The 15,199-nt window shown below is 37.0% G+C and overlaps 1 protein-coding gene across 5 annotated transcripts in view; it reads right to left on the bottom strand.

The window, feature by feature from the left end:
• Positions 1-4,856: 4,856 nt before the first annotated feature.
• The window catches only part of LRRC4C (leucine rich repeat containing 4C), a 550,036-nt gene continuing 539,693 nt past the window's right edge, over positions 4,857-15,199 (bottom strand). For 4 of the 5 annotated variants that reach the window (XM_026849665.1, XM_026849664.1, XM_026849667.1 and 1 more), the window contains one exon: positions 4,857-7,531. In XM_026849665.1, the coding sequence (XP_026705466.1) occupies positions 5,573-7,489 (1,917 nt within the window). In that variant the 5' untranslated portion in view covers positions 7,490-7,531 and the 3' untranslated portion in view covers positions 4,857-5,572. Of the gene's footprint in view, positions 7,532-10,952; positions 10,959-15,199 lie in introns of all 5 variants that reach the window. The other variant, XM_026849668.1, reaches the window with a different exon arrangement.

The following is a 15,199-nucleotide window of genomic DNA, read 5'->3' as shown; positions in this document are numbered from 1 at the left end:
GACATAGTTTCTCTTTTTATTTTTTTTTCTTTTTTTTGGTAATGTAGAGCTATTGTGAAAGGAACAGAAGTAGTTTTCAAGTCAACAGATTTCAAAAATTTTTACTAAAATAAAATACAATTGCAATTTATATTTTTAATTTGATTAAAGTATAATCCATGCAAAACCACCTGTGTCAAACTAAGCTATGAATCATATATTGCTATTGTAGTAGAGGAACAAAGAAATTAAGGAATCTTTCACTGCACAAGCCGTTTCAAGTAGACTGAAAAAAGTCCCAGATTATTAAACATGAAACTCCAACGGGTGAAGTTTGGATGATTTAGCAGAGAATTCCCTTGATGCTCTGTCTGGGAAACTGTTCCAGAGCTGAAAGCCCAAATTACATCATACACATACTGCAAAATTTAAGAAGAAACCAACAAACTACAGATAGGACAACCAGAATCCTTGCACAAGCCAAATGATACATAGAAAAGTAACTCCAATTTTAAGAGTTTGGAAATTGTGTTCTTAAAAAAGGTGTAAAGATTATCTGGGATATATGACTCCCACTTCTTGCTTTAATTATTACATCTTATTGTTTCTTTCAAGACCAATAATGTTCTAAATTCTTCTAATTTTTTACTAGGGTTTCCTATTTTTACATAAGATTTGGTTTTCAAAGTCCTCAAAAGTGACAGACTTTATTTTCCTCTTTGTGATTTTACAAAAGATAGCCATTTCATCTGATGATGTCATAATTTCAGTGTCTCCTCCTTATTCCAACATTCCATACGTCACTGGAGTTACAGTATAGGCAAGATGTGTCTCTCATGAAAGTAAGTTAGGGTTCACGGATACAGCCCTTTAGAGAGCACTCTAATTAGCAGACAGTCTAGTTGTAAGTTACAAGTGTATAAAGGCAAGGAGACAAATCACGACAAATTAAAGCCAGTGGTTTTTTTTTTAACAGATATCACCTGAGAAAATCATGACTTGTTGAAGTAAATAGCATGTAGCTATTGAAATACAGATCTCATTTGTCTTAATAGAGTTAATACTGAAAAAAACTTCCCAGACCCCGTCAAATCAGCATTAGCATTTTGTCAAAATATGACCTTGTAAAGGTCATTTTACACCTTTTGTGTAAAACTGACACTACAGATCTGTGACTTTTTTTTATTCTTCAAGTTTTCAATTGTTTAGCATGCGCTAAGCCATAAAAACTACTTGTGATTAAATGTGGTAAATAAAAAAAAATAAAATTCCCTCATTTCTAGTCATACACCGCATGTCTGAAGCTGAGCTATTAACCCCTGTTTATTCCGTACCTCTGCTTTTCAGTGGAGAACAGCCAAATAACTTGTTGCCAAACCAAAGCTCTTTTGCCCTGCTATGTTCCTTCAACCACAAACTGCTCACAACCACAGTGTTTCCACAGGGCACCACCACAGAGTGAGGCTGCAGGGCCATCATAAATTGCAGATATACTGGATAGATTTCCCAGAATGTCCCCAAGCCCATCCCCTGCTCAAGAACCTTTCCTGTTTCAGTAGGGATGGCTCTGGGCGTTAGTCTACTACAATACTAATATATAATACCACCACCATAATAAAATGTCCAGCACTACCTTCAGACAAACTGTAAATTGAATTTTAGATGCAAGTTTGAAATAAGATTCTTTTTTTTTGGCAACGCCTGCAAAAATGAGAAAAATATGCATAACAGACACTGAAGTCTAACTCTTCTGATTATATCTTGAAGATAAGGATAATTTATTTCTTCATTTACTTCTTTTGGTATGAAATTGCAAGGTATCTCCTGACATTTCATAGACTTTCACCACCTGGACTTAGAAAAAAAGCAAAAATTAAAAAATTTCTGTACTTAGCTCATGTAAAATCTGGAGTATAAACTTTAGAGAAGGGCGAAAAGGTTGAAAAGATTTTCCATTCTTCTCATTTAAAAGACTATAGTAATGGTCATATCTGACATATAAAAGCCTGTAACAGCTGTTATGAAATATTTTTCACAAGAATATGAAGCTAGTACAACTAAGTACAATATTAATTTAGTTATCTTTTCTCTAATGCTGTTATCAACCTATAATGTCATCAGTGGGGACAGGGAATCTTGAAGCCATTACATGTAATTTTTAATGCATTAGGATATTTTAGCAAAAAATACAATTGCTGTAATAATTTTAATACATTTAGCCCTTTTCAAAGCAAAATAAAATGTCCATCTTGTATGGTGAATTGAATGGAACTCACTTGCTTTGTTTTTCACATGTTATTTCTGCATATGGCAAGATTTGTAAGATTTTATGACTATTCCAGAAAGAAAGTACCTTCCACTTTGTATTTATACAGGACAGCAGGAAAATATATTTAAAATCCATCAAATAAACTGAAGAATAATTCATCCTTTCTCAGGATCACTAGAAAATGATAGCTCATAATCAAGATCACAGGGGGGTTTTCACAATTTTTTTACATTACACACCACCTACAATGTGGTCACCTGCAGGAGAAATTTCATTAGAGCTTTCTACCAGTTGAGCTCTGCCATATAGGAGACCCAGGCTTAATTCTTAATGTTGTAGTCTCTGGAGCAGTAATGTGCTGCCTTGGTATGTGATTTGAGCACCAAGACAAGACAGCACAGCATTCCTCTCACTTCATTGCAGAGCTCAGTTCATAATTTAAACTGTGAAGTTCTCTAACTCTGGTATTTAATTAATCTGCAAAAGTACTGGGTGTTTTACAGAAGTAGGAAGGAGTCAGAAATAATCTCTATGGTTCCAAGAAGGGTAGGGAAGATACTGGGAAAATCATAACTAGTACCATTTCCAAGGGTAGGGAAGATACTGGGAAAATCATAACTAGTACCGTTTCCATGTAACACATACGTACTCACCCAACCAAACATACCAAAACGTTTTTTCTTTATGCTTATTACGAGCAAGCAGGAATATCCGATTTTTTTCGATGCGCTAATAAAATCAGATTAACTCAGTAAGAATGTATATATTGTTTAAAACAGTCTCTGATATTGTTTTGTATTACTCCAAAGAGGAATAAGGATTGTCATTGCCCCATTGTCCCACTCAGCAATAGATATACCTTTTCTCCTAACAGCCTCCTATGCACAACCTTTAGGAGCAGCTGAAAACTACCTGTTTATAAAACCATGTTGACCATAAGTGCTTTCATAAATACTTTTTAGAGAGTGGCTGTAGTTTTTTAACATAAACCCATTGATTACAGATGGCTCAGATGTAGGTTTCCTGGCAATATTTTTTCAATTTTCAGATAAACACTGGTCATTGACACAATGTTACTAGCCAGATGGGCAAAGTACAAATAGCTATGTGTAATTGCAGTGTCTCTGCATAGACTCCATCACAATGCTTCAAAGAAATCACCAAAGAGCTCTAATGCACTTCGGAGGAATAGGCAAACCTTGGAATCACGACTGCAGCATTTTAGATTCAGGTCCATCTTTGTCCTCTATTAAAATTCCCTTAGAGTAGATATTATTTTTCATGTAGTACATCAAAGGATAATGTCTTGCCAAATGTTTCTTTGAGATTATTATAGAACTTTGGGTTTCATTCTGTGTTATACTTATCAGACTCCTTGCAGGGTGTGATTCATCGTTACCTATCTCCACAGTGTCCTCTTTAAATCAGGCCTTCTTACTACAATATTCACTTGCAACCTTGAGAACTGTGCATCCAACAGGAGATATTTACCCCCATAACCTGGCAGAAATTTCTTCTTAAATTTACAGAATAGAAGTATACTGTTCAGTCGACTCTTCGTCCCACATGCTATTGCATACTAGAAAGCCCCAGAGAGATTTTGATAAGAACTAAGAATATTATTTACCTGGCACAGGACCCTGAAAATTCACAGCAGGGGTGGTCAAGGAAGAAAACAGGTGAAAAGACATTCAGAGATGATACATATAATTCTTTTTTCCTAACCTAAATCGTCTTAAAATGGTTCTATTCAGTTGCCAATGCATAAAGTAGTTGAATTTGGCAGAACTTCTACTTGGAAGAACACAGTGTCCTGAAGCTGGTTTTCTTATGCAAAGCTGTCTTTTCAAGCTTTCAGCATACAAGGTATACACCATTCCTACACCAATAAGCTAAATCCAGAGAACGTATATAAATAGAAAGGAAAAGGGTGTGTATTTCCTATTGGTAAATGAGTCTGAGTTTAAATTAATGTAAACTGGTTACTCTACAGGGAGTCTAATTGTGATGCAAATTACAGTGACCTATACTTCCCTCTGATTTGTCTGACTTTGTTCTTCCTATTTTTATAAACCTAAATCCTTGGACTTCGTCCTGTGAGCTACTTCGTTAATAGGCTTTTAAAGTTCATTTTGCACATAGGGATACAGCTCTGATTATAGGTATTATAGATAGCTAAACATATTTCATATTTATGTCTAGGAATCCCAGAACAGCTGAACTGGAAACCACTACCTTGGATATAAAGACGAATTTTCTTATTGACAAAAATAACAGAAAACAGAACAAACTTTTCAGCCTTGTCTAATAAATTCAGTGATAGCTACAACTCCTTGTGAAACTTTTCCTGGCATTGTGAAATACATCTTGCAATATAAATAATAGAGATAATTGAAAACACCATTAGAAGGAATAATCTTAATCTTGCTTTAAAAGTCAACCAACCTTGTTTGCCATCATACTGCTTACATAAACTAAAATGAAAACTATGCTATTCTTCAGTAATGATCCAATATGGTTTAATTATTCTCTTGCAATTGTGTTTTGGACCATCACAGCAGAATATTATAAGAATTTTAACCATCTTCTGATGTTTAAAGCCATACTAAAAATGAGCTATATCCAAGTACAGAAAAAACCAATATTTTATTTATAATCTTAGTTTAGTGTTTGAACTACAAATTCTGGTTCTAGAATTGTTTAAAAGATCATGGGGTTTATAGGTTTTCACAAGTAAATTAATTTCTTGGGTTTTGTGTTTTTGTTTTTCTTTTTTACTGTTTTTTTCTTCAATTTTTTTCACAGAACGGTCCTTTTGGTAAATACAGAGCAAATCATTACATGGAAAGAAAAAGTTTTGCTTGATTGTTTTTCTCTCTTGTAAAGTTGCGGTTATTATTCCATTCTCTATTAAAAAAAAAAAAAAAAAAAAAAAAAGAGAAAAAGTGACAAAATAGACCGAATCTCACCACTAGAATTCACCATATAAATTCCCAAAGTGTAACAGAATTCTTACAAAATTTCCTAGACCAGTTCTTTTAGGGAATTAAGTTCTCCTATGAAAAATATGGCAAATGGGAATCAGGGTAGGTTGGGGAGGAAAAAGGGAATGAGGAGGGTAAAGAAGTGCAGCAAAAACAGGTTCTGAGGAATACACATAATTTTGTCTGCTTTAGATCACAATAGAATTTTTAATAAATAAATTTCTTTTTCTTTGTAAAGACACTTTTTTGAAACAGTAGATTTAGCCCAGTCATTTGTGTCATTTGTTTTATAAACCATCTTTTTTTGTCCCCACCCCCACCCCATAATGTCATAAATGTTTTAGATTTGAGTCTCTTGTACATTGTCTTTTGAGTTCATTCGGATCAATAACGGTTCATGCACTGAACTGTGTATTGAATTTATTGTGTTAACTGTTGTTGTGTGGTTGAAAGGAGACTTATAAGAGTTATAGTGATTTAGGTGCTCATGCTCTATTGCTGGCATGGGCAAGTGACTCTCTATGGGTGTATCACCTGTAAGCTCATCATCCACATTAATGATCTCTACAGTTCGTGTAGGAGCATGATGGTTCTGTCGGTGATGCTGTTTCCTCATTTTGTAGAAAATTACCAGCATCACAGCAGCCATGAGAGTGATAGCCACAAAACAACCAATTATGATTTTGGTAGTCTTCATAACCTCATCTATTCCTGGGATCCCGTTGTTTGCGTCCGTCACAGGAATGGTGAACATTTTTTCTGTAGATCTTGTGCTCTGTGGAGTGAGTGAGGTTGTCATGTTAGTGGTCTCCCAGTTGGTAACTGGTGTGGGCCCAACTTGCTCTGTGGTCTGTGCCTCATCCTGAGGAGGTTCCACAGTCTCTACTGTGACGGTTGAAAAGTACGTGTAACCAGGGTTATCCAGGGCAGTCACATTCAGTGTGGCAGAAGCTGTGGTATTCCCGACAGAGTTACTCACCATGCATGTATACAAACCCGTGTCTTGCACAGTTACCTTTGTAAAATTTAATGTGCCGTCACTGAGCACAGCAATCCGAACTCTGTATGCCCCATGCGTCATAACAGATCCGTTTGGAGTAATCCAAGACACAGAGGTCAGGGAGGTCGATGCCCGGCATTTCATCTCTGCAGCCATGCCTTCTGTGACGTTGAGGTCTGCTGGTGGCTCCACTATGACTGGAGCATAACACGTGAAGTAATTCAGGTCCAGCTCCCCAATGTACCTTCCTTTTAAACTGGGAGGTGTGTGGCAACGGGCACAGCATGCAGTATTGGAGGGTGCCTTGTCTTTAATCCACCAGCTGAGCCAAAGGATATCACAGTTGCAGTTCCAAGGATTGTGATGCAAGTGGATCCTTTCTAGGCGGAGTGGTGTGAACAGGTCATGAGGCAGTAGTGTTAGATTGTTGTGTGCCAGATTGATCTCTACAAGTGACTGAAGGTTATCGAAAGCATTCCTTTCTATCACTTGAATCTGGGACTGTATCATCCACAATTTCTGAAGATGCATTAACCCTTGGAAAGAACCTGGCCTGATGGCAGTCAGGTGATTCCCAGAAAGATCTAACTCATCCAGTTTTACAAGTGGAGTGAGGTTAGGAATCTCTCGAAGATTGCACATGGCAAGGTTCAAATACCTCAAGTTGGACAGACCTTCAAAGGCACCTTCTGAGATATATGAAAGCCTTTTCAATTCCCCCAAATCCAGCCTCCGGAGAGAAGGGATTCTGTTAAAAGCATAAGAAGGGATGCTCTCAATGGGGTTATTTCTCAACCACAGTTCCTTCAGTTTTGAAAGGTATACAAAAGCCCCATTTGGGATAGTGGTCAGACGATTATCAAAGAGTTCCAAAGTGTTGAGATTGGCCAGACCATTGAAAGCCCCTATTTCAATTGTTCTGATGTGATTCCTGCTGAGCTGCAGGATTTCTAGGTGCCTCAGATGCTTGAAGCTATTAACTTTAATGATTTGGATCTGGTTCTCATGGAGATTGAGCAACCGGGTGTTGGTGGAGATGCCGTCTGGCACGTCTCTCAGATTTTTCCGTACACAAATCACTTTACTAAACTGATTGCTGCAGGAGCAGACAGAAGGGCAAGTTTGAGCCCTCACTAAACCAGCCACCACAAGAAGCTGAAGAGCCAACAGCACCACAAGCAGGGGGTCAAATAGGGCCCTGTTAAACCTAGGACCTATCATTATCTGCTGTGGATGTAAGGTCATCTTGTTCAACATTCATAATTTATTTGGTGTTGGTCCTTCTGGAGTTTGAATAGCCTGAAAGAAAGAAAGAAGGGAGAAGGAGAACATTAATCTCAAACAGTGAAGTGTGCTTTCTAAATAAAGACTTCTCAAGTCCTTTCAATCAACTCTACCAATTTCACGAAACTCTATAGAAAGAATAGCCATAGAAATTCTAACATTTTGTTTCCTGTACAGCTATGTATGTGAGCTGTAATTGGCAATGAGATAAGAAAAAATCAGACACTAGCTTTTCCTGCTTACTCCAATAGGTAACTCATGTAGCTGGATGGCAGATAAGTTCAACCACAGTGGATACCTAAAAGAAATGTTCTAACTCAGGGGGAGAGTTGAAAGAAGTGACAAGGGACTCAAAATGCAAAAATAAGATAGGAATCATCATAATATTCAAGGTGTTAACCTTCTTGACATAAGACAAGGCAACAGATAATATGAAGAGCAAGTGGAGACTCCTGTTTTATGTGGGTGAATATCTTTGTCTATACAAATGTGATTCCTGCATTGGAGCTTAACTAGAAATAAAGGCTTTAATACTGAACATAGTAGGTCATGCAAATGTGAGGGCAAGATCTTGCCTGTTTCAAATTTAAGAAAAAAAAAAAAACAAAAACCAAAAAACCAACAAAAGAAACATGCTGAGCATCAATTCTTCCCTACCGTTAAACAGCATCATCCAATTTCAAGATATTTCCTCCTCAACTCTTTTGTTTGGCCCTAGCCAGAGAAACACTCATTAGTAAATGTGTGCTGAACACAGAAATAAGAATAACCATTTAAATGATGAAAAATATCTCTGTAGCTTCAGGGTTGGCAGTTTCATTGGCACCTCTTAAAAAATCCTACAGATCTTACTGTAAGGGGAAAAAAGACCTTTACACTATAAATTATCGTTACCATTTTAGGAATTTCAGTACTGATTCATTTGTGGTAGTTCTTAAAGCCCCCAGCCCTCAGTTCATTTTCAATCTGCTCAGCACAAGGTCCCTGTGTTGTAGAGATTAATGAAATTTCCTATAAATCAGCCAAAAGTGAGGTCTTATAAATTACAGCAAGCTTAAAGCATATTTATAACCTAGAGCACCCAGATGCATAATACATGTATTCAGTAAAACAAAATACTATGAGGCAATGGCTTTCCACTCCAGGCTCGGAATTGTTTCATTTTGTATAAAAAAAGCTATCTTTCTTGAAAAAAAATACAGGAAAAAATATATTAACTTGTGTCTCACAATAATGGAAGATGCTTTTCTAATTATATATTCAGACAATGATAATTCTGAGAATTCATTTCTGCATTTTTTAAAAACTTGTTATAATGGTTCAGAGGTAGCAAGTATTCTCATCTCACTTTTAATAATTTACTGCAGAGAAAGCCATTACAATGGCTAAAAACCTGTGAATGGGAACTGGAAAATCTAGGCTGTATCTGTTTGATCTGCTCTGTAAGTGTTATTTATAAAATATCATTCTTGTTATGAAAGATTCATGAAACTAATGTGTTTTGCAACCTTGAGCAAGTCACACAACTTCTCTCTCTGTGGCTTACATTTCTGTCATATGGCTCTGGAGACCCTGTGGTTAGATGTTACTGCTCCCACCTCTTCATCCCCTTCCTCTGCCAACAACTGCGCTGCTCAACATCAGCTTCATGGGTTTAGGACAATTCCTGGACTAGACGAGGGGCAGCTGCTGTATACTCCTTCCTTTTTACTGCAGGTTTACAAGGTCACTTATCTCTTCAGAGATGCTGAACACAATATATGGAGAAACACTCTCAAACTAATCACTAAAATTCAAGTTCCCTTACATCAAAAATCCAACTGTAGCAAAACTACCTGCAAAAAGGGGGTGAAAAGGACCTGGTTCCCATCCTTCTTGCACTATCATGAAGAAGAATCTGACCGATGTGGTCAAAAAAATTATATCAATTAATCTAATACCAATTTCAGGCTCCATTTCATGATCCATGAATTTTGCTGTTGATAGTCATTAACCATCTTCTGTGATAGTTAATGTGTTTGTTTTAGCATTTTTGTCTGTCACTAGTTGTTTTGTTTTGGTTTGGTTTTTTATTCAGTAGATTTGTCTTTCTTATTTTTTAAATTCTTCTAAAACTTATCCCCCAAGAACTTGGACTGAACAATGAATGTCATTAACAAGTAATAAAACAGCTACAGAAACAGACTACACCAAAAATTTTACCATTGCACTGATGTGATGTTATTGTCTTCACTGGAACTGAGATAAGAACTCAGCCCCCTATGCCCAGCTTCAGAGCTGTCTCTTATCCTGTATCTTTTAACATATAAGTACTCTGACATTTCTCTGGAACTTTTTCTGGGAGTCATGAGAGAAAATCTTAGCTTCTGTAGCCGCATTTGCTTTAACTTTGGATTTATTTACATTACTAACATTTTTCCCTCTTGTCTGGTAATACAAGAAGTAAAATGCAGTGTTTAGCATAAAAAGCACACTAACTGGGCTTGGTGCTGCAAGTACAGGGGAGCTGACGATTCAAAAAAGTCACCATGACCAGCAGAAGAAATGCTAGGCAATGCCTTGCAACTGGTGAGCTTTTTGTGAGGCTAACATACTGCAGTGAAATTCCTAGTGGCAGTAAGAATGTATTAAAAAGGTCCTTTCTTTTGTACTAGTGGTTTTCCACAACTCGGAGCTTAAGTATTCGGGAAGCCTTGGTGCAGTCATTTCACATAAGGGTAACTTTAAATCATAAACACTCTGGAAAAACTCTGGAAAAAAAAAATAGCCAACACAAAACCACAGTGGAAAATTCACTTAAAGCCTTGAAGAACATTATGGAAATATTTTAATGGGCTTTACATAAAGATCCATCTGGAACTCTGTACTAGAGTAATTTGCTATTCAGTATCTGTCTATTATGCTAGAGACACATGAAGGTTTAGCTTTATAAATCTACACATGGAACACCGACCATCAACCAGATTCTTTAGTCTTTGTTGACAACTCTTTGTCTTCTAAGCAATTTTTTTTCCCTTCCTTTTTCTAATACCAAAATATCAACTCTATGGTCAATTCAATAGCACTAGTGCCCTCTGCTGCATAGATTTAAAATGTAGTTTAAAATGCTAAGAATTTCCTTACTGCACAGTGAACGCCCTAGACACCATACAATTATTAAATGTGTTTCCAAACATGACTTAAACTCTGTCTGTGGCATTGCTCTAATTACCAAAGTATATATAATCCGTCATTTTAGTAAAATACATTTTCTTTATGGCCATGGAGACATATACATATACAAATACATATACATACACATAAACATATGCATATATGGAGAGCTATTTGTTTTGTTTTCTATTTCCAGAGAACTCAGACAATCTTTCTACAAATTGACATTTGATATGCATGCCTCTCTATAGCTTATCTGGTACTTAATCTTGATCAACTACACATTTTCCTTTGAGTGAAAAACACTGCCCTCTTAAGATCTGATGCAGCAAATGAAGTAAGGAATGACAATGCTAATCCACCTCTGCAGATACGCACAGTGCAGGTTTCCTTAGGGACAACTTGAAGGATGCAGTAGCTATGCTATTGAAAGGTAACTTTGCCAAGCATGCATGCAGAGACGTCTTCCTTATAAGCGTTGTAATGGAATCCTCAATTCATTTTCCTATTTTTTTTGTAATTAGGTTTTAGGCCTGATGTGCTTTGATCTCTCCTTGTTATTTTACCTGGAGAAAATGACCGTGCTTACTCTGATCACTGAAGAATTTTCCTGTAATGGTGGGCTTTGATTGCAAAAGAGAACTTCTACACCGTTCCCAAAGATCTGCCTAATGAGGTATGGCAGGTGGAAAAGATTTTTTCCTAAGCTCCAGTGACCCTTAGCTGGATCACTGGCAGTTGAGTTGCTGTTGGCAACTCAGCTTTCTGTCTAGTCTGTGGGTCTATGAGTAACTGTCTCAGCAGTGGAGCTTTGCAGTGCAAAGGCCATGGCTTCATCCCAATATATGGTTTATGATACAGTATGATCTAACACACTTTGGTTGGTGCTGTACATCTGCCATGAAAGATGAGATGTGATGTTACATGTCACTGCATTGAAAATATAGACAGAATTTATCAGATATCAGGTGATTAAACTATCACAGTAAAATTAAATCATCACAAGTACATCACCATTAAATCTCAACTAAAGCACAGTTAAATCATCACAACTCTCTCTCAGCCATGTGCCAGAAAATTTCAGGATGAAGAGCATGCAGATCACTTTTTACAACTTTTTTCAGGTTGACAAATATGTGGATGCATTCAGAAAAAGCACCTTTGCTTCACTTTGTATTTGGTATGCTGTACATCACATCCTTTTAAGAGGTTTTAGAGAGAAAAACCCTTTGCAAAGATAACTGAATTTTATAGTAAACAAGGCACTCTACGGTTGCACATTAAATGGCAGATTTCCAAATCTATGAAGAGGAGCTAGGTGCGTCGAGCAGCTAATTATGCTGGGAAGTCTCTTCTGGTAGTATCAGCACCAGAGAATTGAAAAGAGTTTCTGTATGGAACAGAGCATGGTGTACAGCAATAAAAATAGGTCTAAATCCCAGGATGACCTTATGCAGAAGTGACTCCTTTGACTCTCTTTTCAGGAACTCTGAATGCTCTCAGGGCCTGAGACTGAATCCCTTTTGGCAGCGGTGCCAGCAGAGGAAGCCAAGGGAATTTCAGCGTAGATACCAGGAGACAAGCACGCAATATGTTTTAGCTTCACTAAATAGTGAAACACATGAGGGTAAACCCTCGTCCCAGAACAGAGACTGAACTGTGGGCAGGGAGCTCCACCGGGGTCAGAAATCCTCCACCAACATCTGCTCCGCAAATGCTCCTGTGGCCTCTGATGCGTGTCCCCATATGGCTGTGAAGGCTTGGGCTGATGGAACCACGTTGCCAGGGATTCACTCACCATACCCTCTTGCTCCCCTCCCTGTCTTTTCTGCCCTAAATTTCCCTCCCACCTGGCTGAAGCCCTGAGGACTAGGGCTTTTAGTTCAAGAGGAGTACAAACACTCTGCGTGCTGTTCCCTGCCCATGTACAGTGCAATGACACCATTATTTTTCTCCATTGAATGTCTTTGCCACCAGCAAAGGAACACAGGCTATGTTCTTAATAGAGAAATAATCATCATGCAAAATCAGTAAACTGTGTTACAATATATCTCATATCTTTCTCTTCCCAATCTTTTTTTTTTTTTTTTTTTTTTTTTTTTTCATAGATTGCCTACTGTCTGTGGTGTTTGGGGTTTTTTAACCAGACTGTTTTGCAGTGAAAACCCATCACTGCCACTACATATCTGTGTATCTTTTCCTCCATTCTTAAAAATCAGGTTTCCCTTTTCATTGCTGTAGGACTTTAGAAGTCTCAACAACAGTTTAGGGAGCCATTGCAATAACGCCTAAAAACCGGGGAGATTTCAAAGCCCAGCAGCTTTTATCTATTTGGGTTTTATTTTATTTTTAGTTAAATACAGTGGAGGCCAAAGAGGGCTAGATAGGCAGCCCTGCAATGCAAACTGATTAACCATGAGACCAGATAAATCAAAACACTCACGATGCAAATTATTCTCCTCTTTGCATGTTTCACTGTTTTGCTCTGGGACATAGTCGAAATTTTCTTTGGCCCCTTGAAGCATGTAAGTATAGGAGGCAGGATGGGTGTTGCTGTACCACAGATACTTGGTTCTCTTCTGTAAGTCCTTTAAGACTCAGCTGAGTCACTAAGACACTGACCTGAAAGACCTAAATGTGATTGGACATACTCAATCCTCCTGAATCACCACTGATTTCAAGTGAGTTCAATCAAGGATGAGTTTGACCCAGTCTGGCTTTTTTCTTATTTTCTTTCATTTTGTAATACAGAAAACAGCTTTATTTCATACCCCTCATTTTCCAGCGTGACTTCATGTTTCCTCTCTCTTGTCTCCTTATGGTTAAAATTTTTCTCCTTACAGAAATGAACACGAAACAGACATTTTAAAATTTGAGTGTGCATCGGTCCAGGCAAAAAATATTTGCATTGTAGCTGGAAATTAAGAGATTTCACAGTGTTTTAAATTATATCAGTTCGTTATGTCCTTTTACTTATAAATATTCTTTTACTCCCAAGAATCATTTGAACTTTGTATCCTCAGTACAACTCATAACATTTCCTAATTTTATAGGAAAATCATAGGAAGCTTCAGACAACATGTAATGGATATATCTTTAGGACATACATACTTATTTATTAGGAGGAATTATTTGGCTTCTTTATTGACCTTCACCTGGATGTCACCCAAAGGGTGAAGAGGACAGAACAGTCATAATCCCTCTGTTCAGACTGCTCACAGTGGTATGAATAGGAGCCGTCTATGAACTATTCATGATGAACTAACAAATTCTTTCATAAAAGCTGCCACAATACAGCTTGGTACTCGTCCACCCAAGAAACATTCTAGAAATTTAATTGGAATTAACTCTTAAAGTGGGTTAATTATACTGCATTAAATCTTTGTGTGGACACTCTTATTTGGAATTTAATTTAAACTAAATTGAATCAAGGCCACTGTAATTTCAATTAAGAGTGTCCATAAAAGAATTTAATGTAGTTTAGCTAGTCCCCTTTCAAAGTTAATTTGGATTCATTTTCTTGATACCCCATGTAGACATTAGGAATTTTTGTTCTGTATTGACTTGGGCTCAATTCAAACCAATTACACAAAGGTAGAAAGGTTTTCTACCCCATCACTTGGGTTATTCAAGTCCCATTTGGCTTTCGCACATCACTGTGTGAAGTTAAGTTGATAAAACAAAGTTTCTCTGAATCTTTTTTGTTTGCTTCATCTTCTACATTTTTTCTGGCCAGATACCTATGTAGGGGGAAACAGGCAACTGTACAGCAGAGATTTTACAAAATTCCTGATAAAAAAATTCCCTTAATTACAGCAGCATATCACTACATGTCATGTAATAACCATAATATAAGGGGAAGTCACACAGACACATTCAGGATTTCACTATTTATGCCAGAAATACCTCAGTGAGCAAAAATTTAACGGCAGGTTATTTATAACTATCGAAAAGAAGCTTTCTTTAGCCTTTTTTTCATTTATTACTAAAACAAAATCACAGATCCCCATTCGGAAGACATCTGTGAACCACAGCAAAATTAGCACAAAACCAACCTTTCATAAAAAATTATATGATATGCTAAAGCACTGCTCCAAAACGATGCAATTTTCACTCCTGTCACGCTGGGGTCATTATTTTGAAACACTGTAGTATTTCTTTGTTTTTAGCAGACTAGTAGGGATTTAAGACAACATCTAAATGTACTACAGTGATACTTCATTTCAAACAAACTAGTTTTGGTCTGGTAGAATATTATCAATTTTTTTACATGGAAGCATTAAGTTGTATAAATTAACATCCTTTTCAACAACATACTACAGGATCTCAAACTAGCAGGCAAAAATCTGCAGGTTAAGTATATGAAATATTAAAACGTTGTATTTTTTAGAAGATGAAAAGGGTAAAAAAAAAAGGTGCGAGTCTGACAGAATCCAGGATGTTATCTCTGATTCCTTCCAAAATTTTCTCCCTACTCACAAACTATAAAAACCTATGTAGGAAATGTCAGACCACCACATAGTCTAAGAA

The sequence above is a fragment of the Athene cunicularia genome (genome assembly GCF_003259725.1).
Source record: "Athene cunicularia isolate RWA chromosome 5 unlocalized genomic scaffold, athCun1 chr5_part1, whole genome shotgun sequence".
In the NCBI taxonomy this organism is placed as follows: domain Eukaryota; kingdom Metazoa; phylum Chordata; class Aves; order Strigiformes; family Strigidae; genus Athene; species Athene cunicularia.
The sequence above is the reverse complement of the archived record's forward strand: the minus strand, read 5'-3'. Positions and strand labels throughout refer to the sequence as shown.